The 9696-nt window shown below is 42.6% G+C and overlaps 1 protein-coding gene across 1 annotated transcript in view; it reads left to right on the forward strand.

The window, feature by feature from the left end:
* Positions 1 to 9458, forward strand: part of c8h8orf34 (chromosome 8 C8orf34 homolog) — a 62903-nt gene extending 53445 nt beyond the window's left edge. Inside the window, exon 15 of the mRNA XM_084703679.1 lies at positions 9349 to 9458. Coding sequence (XP_084559805.1) covers positions 9349 to 9458 — 110 coding nt within the window. The remainder of the gene's footprint in view (positions 1 to 9348) is intronic.
* Positions 9459 to 9696: the final 238 nt, after the last annotated feature.

A 9696-nucleotide genomic window follows, 5' to 3' on the forward strand; every position in this document is an offset into this window, starting at 1 on the left:
TGATTCCGGTAAAAATGATGAGGATTAGTCTTAAGTAGCTACTTCCAATGTTACCAAACACAGTAGGTACATCACCATTCAAGTTGTTTTTCTCAAACGGATGTGGGTTGGGTAGATGCCACAAAGCTTGTGCAAACATTGTGCAGTTTCATTAGCTTCTGTTACTAATTTACAGATCAACATGAGAACTTGTTTGTCACCGTCAATATTTTCTCTGTCCCTTTCCCTCTTGATTCTATTAAATTTGGCACGTCAGCAGGCTATCAAAGCACGGAGTGTTCTACAACGAGACCATTTTGTTAAACGACGGGTTAAGTCACTGCCACAAAGATGTCCAATGAAGTGACCCTTTCTTAGTCCCTCCCTCTGTCCATATGAGAATAACTCTACATGTATCATAATTCATAAGGATGACATACTAAATAAAGTTTATGTTGAGACTTTTTGAAATACTTTTACCATGTGTACCAGTTAATGGCAAGATTAACAGTTTCCATTCCCTAGTGATCACTTTTTCAGCCCCTTACTGGCAATTTTATTTACAATCATCCAGATTTCTTTTGATGTTTCCCTATTTGATCTCTCTGAGTTCTGAACCAACAAAATTGTGTGTTTACCATCCGATCTAAACCGGACCCATTCAGAGTCACAGGCCACCCAGGAACACAAGGCGGTCATGTGACAGGAAGTCTGGACCACCATCAGCGGTCAGCTGACAGGCTCGTCTCTTTATTTATGACTGACCTGTGTTGGTCTGAGTCTGACATACGGCCCAAATAAATCTATTGCGGAGGACAAGTATGCTTTGAAGGCATACAGTATTAAGAAGTATTAATCTGACCCAGTAATGTTCCCCACGAGAGGTGTGTGAGACCAAATGTGTGTGTGTGTGTGTGTGTGTGTGTGTGTGTGAAAAATATATAGACAGAATGAAAAGAGAGAGAAAATGAGACAGAGCTAGAGAGGATGGTGGGGAGGTGGAGAGAGAGAGAGTTGATCCAGCAAGCTTTGGAAGAAATTAATGTCCAACAATGCACTATTTGGTGCTGTAACCCATAACTCTTAAAATCATATTGAATCTAACATTTCTGAAGCATTCCCTCCAAAACGGCTTTGGGGAGAGTGCCCTAATGTTGCAGGAGAGGAAATGATTTTGTAAATTGGACAAATGACCTTCGGGCTTCAGAATGAGTCTATCCCTGTGAAGCCGAAAGGCCTCCTTACAGACTCCTTAAAGGCATCATTTACCTACTCATACGGTACAGTCAAGATCCAACTAATGCTGCATGAGATCTTGTAAATGTGGTGAAACTCCATATCCAACTCATTGGCATCCTGACCTCCCCTACAGAGACAGATGTAAATGTTTGCATGGATCCTTATCCCACTGGTGTGATTAAAAACATCATTTTTTCCCTCCTCTCTAAAAGGCTGTCTGTCTTTCTCTTTCTGCTCCCAAATAAAACGCTTCCACAGTGTGTTTTTACTCAAGTGCTAATTTTTTGAAGTCTGTTTTTAATGCAAAAAACATCTAGAAGAGCTTGCTTAGGCCCTACATAAACCTTATTAAACATCAGACTGCGGCCAAGATCATTCTTACTGGGCTATTATACACAATGCCAGTTTCGGTTCACTTGCATTTGGAGAAAGCTACAAAGACAGCATGAACAAGCCTCCACGCAAACCTCAAAACACAGAAATGCCAAACAATGATGACACAGGTTGTGTTTTCCGCAGTGTCAGACAGGAAGCAGTCCAGGTAGCTCCGCCCCTCCCAAGGCAGAATGAATGTGAATACACCCACTGTCTGAGTCCTCTTCAAACAGTCTTTGCATGAATGAATCTGTTATTTGAACATCCTTTCTTCAGCAATCCCACAGCTATCCATCATTGTTGTTTGGATGTTGGAGCTGTTAGGATTGGCTTGACTTATAAAGTGCTGAACGACAGACAGTCTCCATGAAACAAGTGTCTGTGTGCTATGTTTGGCACAGACAGTTTGAACATTTCTCCTGTCGTTGCTATAGACGTTTATTAGCCTCTTAACCGCACTATACAAAACCAATGACATTTTGCTTTCATAATTACAAGAGCAAGAATATATATTTTTTTAAATCCAATGATGATTTAACAGAAAGATCAAGTAGCGGATGAATTCTCTTTGATAAATATTGGCTTAAACAAAAAGTCTAAATGTTTTTGCGGCACATGAATAGCATTTGTCAGGAAGCCTTCCAACACGTTGTAGAACAAACCCAGGAAAGGATTATATCGTAGCTGGATAAGCAGATATTTGGTTGACGTTGTGGTCTCATTCAAGGGCTTTTCTCTCTGCTGTCTGGAGTGTAAGGTTGACAGGAAGGTAGCAGGGTGGGGTCCACGTGTTCTCCGGGCCAGGGGTAATGTGAGGAATGTGGCCAAAAGAGCTGTGGAGAGGCTGCAAAGATGATCTTCATGTCTGTCTGTCTGTCACACACACACACACTACGAGCCCTTGAAAAGCTCCTGGAGTTACTGGAGCTCTGACCACTGCCTAGAGCCATAAAATGGTGTGTTTGGGAGTGTGTGTGTGTGTGTGTGTGTGAGCACAGCGTGCTGGCAGGAGGTGTGGTGGGTGAGGCACAGTCCTCAGTCAGATGACTCATCCCAAACGCAGAGACGATCACCACGCCAATGTTAGTCTTTATGTTTCTTTCAAATTCAACAATCCAAGCTGGGTCCTGTGGCAGACTGTCTCGTGGAAATCTTTCGTGTCTGCGTTTGTGCGTGCGTGTGTACCTTTGTGTGTGTGCGCGAGTGTGTACCTTTGTGTGTGTGTTTGCTGTCTGGAGAGGATTGAAACGAAATATTGTGGCAAGTAGACAAAGTAATGGTTAATGTGATGATATTTATACCTATTGTAAAAATGTTGAGGGGCCTGATGATGGATCAGATTCCTTCCCTCTCACACAAGCAGTTCAACTCCCCTCTGGCAAGCGTGTATGATACCTCATCAGCTACAAAGCCACACTTTATTTCAACCCAGGAGTTGATTTCACTGTCCTGTTCCCCAGCCTCATAGTTCCCACAATGCTGACAGATCTTGACTTCTTTTTGTGTTCATTTACATATAAAGTCGTCTGAAATTTATTGCGTCTGCACATGGCTTTTTCTTCAAGCTAAGATTTATTTCTTCAGCTCGTAGCGTTTTGTTCTAAGTTGGTGCCAGCGTTTATTTTCTCGGTCCTTTCACCGTGTTTTTCAAAGCTTGTGGACAAGGGCTGTTTCATGACTGGCTGTGTCTGCAGTGTCAGGCCAGAAACTTGTCTTTGCTTCATCTCAAATCTACTGGGCTGTTTACTAATCAAAATCCATCCACATTTTTGTCTGATCCAAGTTATCGTCATTGCGTGAGTCAAATGCGTGCTCGGGTTTGATCTAACTCATCCCATGTTACCCGTTAAATTCCTAGATCAGGGAAAACATAAACTTGGAGCTCAAAAGAGGCTAACCAAGTGAAATATTTTTTCATTATCTTTTCACAATCCAGATGTCTCACGAAGCAAATGTGTTTACTCCTCTCCTTGATTCACAATGATTGGGCAGCTTAGATCAGAGAAGTCCTTGTAAATAATCTTGACGGGTGCTAATTGGAATCAAACAGCAGTACAAGCATTGTCATCACTATTCAACTGCAAATCCATAGAAGTCTTTAAAGGCTCGGTTTTAATGGTTGGGGGAGGCAGATGGCAGAACTGTACTGGTAGCCAATGGGTCAGTGATAAGTGAAGACTGATGTGATTATACAATATGTAAATGTATGCTTTAGGATGGTCAGATGGATGAAATGATTTTAATCAATTGATGGATTTGATTCTGTTTGCCATATTAACCAGGCTTTATGCGTGAGTTCCAGTGACCCTTTGAAGATGTCAGAAAACAGTGCTCATGTTGTTCCTGTTTTACTGTTGTTTCACCCCCCTCCCTCCCACTCCCCTGTTCCAAGTGACAGCATACAGATGCAGGGTGGAGCTGGACAGATGGAGCAGTTGGCCTTCTGGGCAGGAAGAGCTCCCTGACCACTCCAGTTTACTAGCCCCCAATGTCCCTCATGGTCATGGAAACCAGAACACAATAAAGGTGTAGCCTCCATCTACGAAAGCTTCCACCAGAGAGAGAGAGAGAGAGAGAGAGAGAGAGAGAGAGAGAGAGAGAGAGAGAGAGAGAGAGAGGAGGGAGGGGGGGGGAGGGGGGGAGGGGGAGGGGGAGGGGGAGGGGGGGGGGGAGGGGGGGGGGGGAGGGGGGGGGAGGGGGAGAGGGAGAGGGAGAGGGAGAGGGAAGGGGAGGGGGAGGGGGAGGGGGGAGGGGGAGGGGGGAGGGGGGGGGGGAGAGAAAACAACCTGAGCTGCTCCACACCTGCTAGCCTCTGGTCAGTAGCCTCTAGCTCCAGAAGCTAGCCTCTGAGGCCTGGTGGTCCTGCTGGGAGACCATAATGTTGTTTTGAGCAAAGCATGAACCTTGTCATCAGCTCGGGCTTCATGGTCAGTTGATCCAGGCTGTGGGCCGCTGAGTTTCGTGTCAGAGAAGGGGGACCGGGAGAGGACATATTGACTGTGGCGGTATGAGTGCGATTGGAAGTGTTTGGAACTTCTCATCTTACCAATCACTAACATCACGCTGTGTTTCCTCATCAGCGTCTGAGGCTGCCAAAAATCTGATCTCAATTTCCCAGCGAAGCGACGGAAGGCAGAATAATCCAGGCCTCACAATGCATTAGCTTCAGCTTGCTCCTACATGGTGCACGCTGAACACATCAGAAGAATTAAGACGTAATGTTTGTTGACGTCAGTTTGGCCGTAATGTTTTTTTACAAGATGTAACAGTAAGAATATCTGTGCAACTTGATTCCGCAACGTATGCAGTCTGCACCCTTAAAAAAAATAGCTTTCACAGCTAGGAGACATTTTTTTAATGAGTCATAAGTGTTTTTACTTTGGCTGTACAAATGCTTTCCTGTTTCTCAGCCTCTGTTTTATTTCCTTGAGCAAGGAGGACGCAGTATATGTTTTAAACAGCTGTCCTAACTCAATTTCCTGACTGCATCCTGCCCCAAGGACACCTAAAACATTCTCTGTGATTCACATCCATCCAGGAGAGGTTGTAAACGTGATATTTATTCAGAAATTGACTGCTTCCGATACTTCAACAGGTTGTTTCAGCCCCAAAAGCAGGTTGAAACTCAGCAGGATGAAATTGTCGGGTCAAAGTGTTTCTTAACACTTTCTTAGCAAGAACAATCCCTCTTTATTTGTTGGCGAGTCATTTGGACTGACTACCAGGATGGTTGTCATAAAGTATGTTGTAAGCATTATTATGTTTATTTGCCCCAAAATATTATTTTTATTAACTGGAGCCTATGGAAGTATGGAAGACTTAAACACAGAACTATGAGGTGACGTTTAGAAATAGTTCAAACTGTCCTTACACAAACACATGTAAAACTCTTTTACATGTGAAATAGCTTTAAACTAGAATGACATTTTTCAATGCTGGGTGACCAAACAAACAAATCTAGAAAAAGTCAAGAAAAGCAGGATTCTGGAATTTGATTGAGTGCAAAGATATTTTGCTGTCGCTTCATTTCTACAGCCCTGCCCTAAAATGCACCCCCATGTGCTTTGTGTTCTGTCCCAGCATCAAAATTATTATTACATTGAGGAGACTGGCTTGAGTAACCATAGTAAGTTTCATGCATGTGAAATGAAATATTAGAGTCCTCATCAAGTACTCATTAATGAGGCAATCTTTCTTTCAAAGACCTTTTTAAACCATTCAAAACTTTTTTTTCACGTAGTACACAGTGAAAGGAGAGAGGAGAGGGGAGAAAGGAACAGGAACCTATAACAGAGTAGTAATAAGTCATACCAGAGCATTCTCTTGGCGTATAGTACTTTATGCTCAATAAAGCACACCCCGTCACTCACTCTCAACCAATCAGAATGCTTGATTTAAACCACCCGTATTATAAAACAGAGTAAAGCAGAGCAGAGTACAATGGAGTACAGTAGAGTATAATAGAGTCCTCATCACATTCTCATCAATGATGCAACCTTTTTTTTTTTTCTTTACTTTTTTCGGAAATATTTTTTCAACCTTTCAAAACTGAAATCAAAACTTTCTTTCGAAATGATGTTTTCAACCTTTCCAAAAAAAATCATTCATAATATTTTTTCAAATGAGTGAACATTTCACGTGAAGCTGAAGGCAAACTTGTTTGTGTGTGGGATGCTGATATTGTAATAGCTCCTACAATTCATTACTAATTCAAGCAAGATGTACTAGAATAGATACAGAACTCAACTTCAATAACAACATTTCAATGGTAATACATCAAGGAAAATACGACTAGTCATATTTAGACATTCCTTTTACTAGAGGATCTACTTTGAAGAAACCATGACGTTTAACATGAGTCTTCATCCGAGTCCAAGAACCAAGCCCTGTAAAGCTATGTATCTCTGATCCCTGTCGTACACATGCCTTACGGTGTGTCTCCACTCCAGCGGAGAGGATGATACCGAGCATGGTGCATTGTGGGAAGGCCAGCGGTGCAGAGCATTAAATAACGCTGTAGTGGACACGCACGGTAGTGTCGGTGGATATGATCAACTTGTATTATTTCTTTGGTATCTCTTTACCAGAAACAAAGTGAATCCATTCAGTAGGGACGCCTTAAACATCCAAGAACAACCCAAAAGAGGCAATTATCGAGTTATTCAGTACTGGCACCAAATACAAACCATAAACGGTTTTATTACAGAGAGATTTGTTGAAGACTGAAGTAGATGACTTCTGTTCATTGGCTGTCCTCGTCCACTGAATGGTTTCCATTATGGTTTCAGCTCTTTGAGTGTTCCATCCTATGCTTCCTCTCCATGGGACAGAAGCTATCCAGTAAAAAAAGAAGTGCTTTAGATCGCTCAATAATATTAATATCACACTTTGGCTCGCGTTAAAGCAATGAGGGATCGATATAAGCCCGTCTGGGTTTTCCGGAGAAGCTCATCGATAGCAGAGTGTTTCAGCTTTTCTCCATGATGTCAGTGGCAGGGTTAGCTCACAGTTGGATATGAGTTTATGAACATAGTGCGCTGAAGTTTAAGAGCCTTTTAAGCCCAGTCAAAACACTGAGGGCTTTGGGGCAGATATTATTTTCTCTAATACGTTTCCATAAAACGGAGAGGTGCTCGTGCATTGCCAAGGGCTGCGAGAGGAGTGGAAGAGGGGGAGAAAGAGAGATTGGTGTTGGGAAATGAGAATGAGCCTGCCTGTGCGCTCTCTGGACCTGGAGTGATGAAAGAGAAGGAGAATGAAGTGAGATATGAGTGGCCTGACGCTGAACTGTGCCAATCATCCACAAGAGGGCACAGATGACATGGCTGAAGGGCCTGTCTTGTCCTGCAGTGGATGACTAGTCTGCTTGGCAGGCTCCGCTCTGGACATTAATCTCCTGCAGGCCATTCTGAATGTGTGTCCGACTTGTTGAAAGAGCCCTGGAAATGGAAAAGGAAGAAAATACTTATTTTGTAGATGGTGGACACAAAAAGTTATGGAATGACATTGTGAAGGCTAACTGTCTACTTAGACACGTTTTCTCTTTTTGATTCTAGAGGTTTGTGCGCGCGTTCCCTCGAGAGGGGGCTTTTCCAGGCGGGGGTGGCATATGGGGTACAACACCGGCAGGGGAAGCTGCAAGCCGCTTGTTTAGACACACATTAGTCTGGATGAGAACATCCATCCTCCCCTCCTGGTATCTCTGCTCAGCTATAACCGTAACTTTTAGATGACTGCCTTTTTAATAACGTGCCACGAAGTGGAAAAGTTTACAATGTCGCCGTTGTAATTAAATCTTAACGGGTGCATCTTCGGTGCGCTGTCTAAACTTGGCACGAGCGGTTTCAACAATGTGTCTGCGAAGGAATGCTTCTTTTTTCTCACCCTCTTTATCATTATATTTTATTTGATCATTTATCTTTTCCACATAATCAACTTCCAAACCACATGGCATTCCAAAGCACTGATATATCACAGTTTATAGGACATTCAATTAAATGATATGCAAAAACTTTAAAGTCCAAAAAGAGAAAACTAGAGAAAACTGTCTTCAGACAGAGGCTCAAAGGAAATGAAACATTATTTGATTCTACTGAAAATTGATTATGACTTAGGCACACTTGTACACACATACAATCTCTAAGCCCTTTGCATTCTTCTGTACTTTTAAGTACAGAAGTACAAGTACTTTTAAGCTTAATTCAAACTTTACACAGACGACGTAGAAAGGTAGGATGTAGGGTTGAAAGAATGTACAGAAAAAAATGGTAACTGGTTATAATTGTTGAAAGAGGCTTTGATTGAGTGTACAGAGGAAGTCATCTAATTCACATTGAAGTATGTCCACTATACTGCGAGGCATCTGAAAACCATTGACTTTGAGGGGAGAAGCTTCTCATACAGCCTTACTGTTAAGCACGCAAGGTTTTTTAATTTGAAATAAGAAAGCAGTTTAATTGCAAGATGTTAGTGGTCTCTCTTCCTGCTTAACCCTGCCTAATTACCCCCTAAGCCAAGTGACAGAGTGTAAACAGGGGAGGCAGCTGTACAGACGTCAGTGTATCTGGAATGGACCAGTGAGACCCAGAATGCAATGCGGCCTGGGATTGTTTTCTCCTTCGTCTGTGCCTGTCAAGGATAGAAGACCACACAAAAGAAATATTTGCTCAATCTGTCCAAGCAAACTCGCCAATTGAGGTTTGAACTTTCCCATCGCCTCTCTCTGTGTTTGTGTGACATGTAATTGAAAGATAAACCATGCTTTGAACTAAGCAGGAGGAAGCATTTGAATACAAATAAATACATTAGTCCATTTAGTGTAATTAGCTTTGCCGAATTGTGCACCTGCTCTTGTCACTGTTGACCAAGTCAAAAATCTGCATATGGAAATGTGTATTTAAATGTTGAGCTGATCAAATTAAACTAAACAAGAAACAATGACTTAGCATATTTTTGGCATATTCTCATGTTTTTCTAACAGAACATAAAAGTTACGAGAATCGTTTAAAGATGAAAGATATTGGTTTCTGACTGCACTTTTTGACTATGCATGTTTACCTCTAGAGCTTAAATATGTTGTTTTTACAGACCACATTAAAAGCCATCGACCTTTTAAATGGCCCGAGCTTATTCAAAGCCAACAATTACCATATGTAAACACTAAATTCATCCTCTGTGACCCACAGCTGAGGGTGTGCCATTTTAGCATGCTGTTGTTCCAGACCCCTCCAGCTCTTACACCTCTCCCCCTTTCAGTTCCTCTCATGATCCAACAGGTTCTCAGAGACCTTGGCTCCAACTCTGCCGAGAGCCGGGAAGGCTTGTCCGTGTGCAACCACCAAAACGTTTATCTCCTCAAATCATGAGAAGATGTTGAGCCTTTTAGCACTATGTCCTGTGTCTGTGGACTGAATGGGTTGCCAGTTTGGAGTGAAAGGGGGTTGCCTGGGTGGTGAAAGCAACCTGTTTGCTCATGTCCAGGCCCGGAGAATGGATGGAGACACAGATGGGAGATTTCTGTGACAGACTTTTCTGTGGCTCAGTCTGTCTGTGTTTGAAGAGACATGGAAACCCTGCCTGGAATGGACAGGAATCTTATTGAGG

The sequence above is a fragment of the Hypomesus nipponensis genome, chromosome 8, assembly GCF_054491055.1.
Source record: "Hypomesus nipponensis isolate SF chromosome 8, ASM5449105v1, whole genome shotgun sequence".
NCBI lineage: Eukaryota > Metazoa > Chordata > Actinopteri > Osmeriformes > Osmeridae > Hypomesus > Hypomesus nipponensis.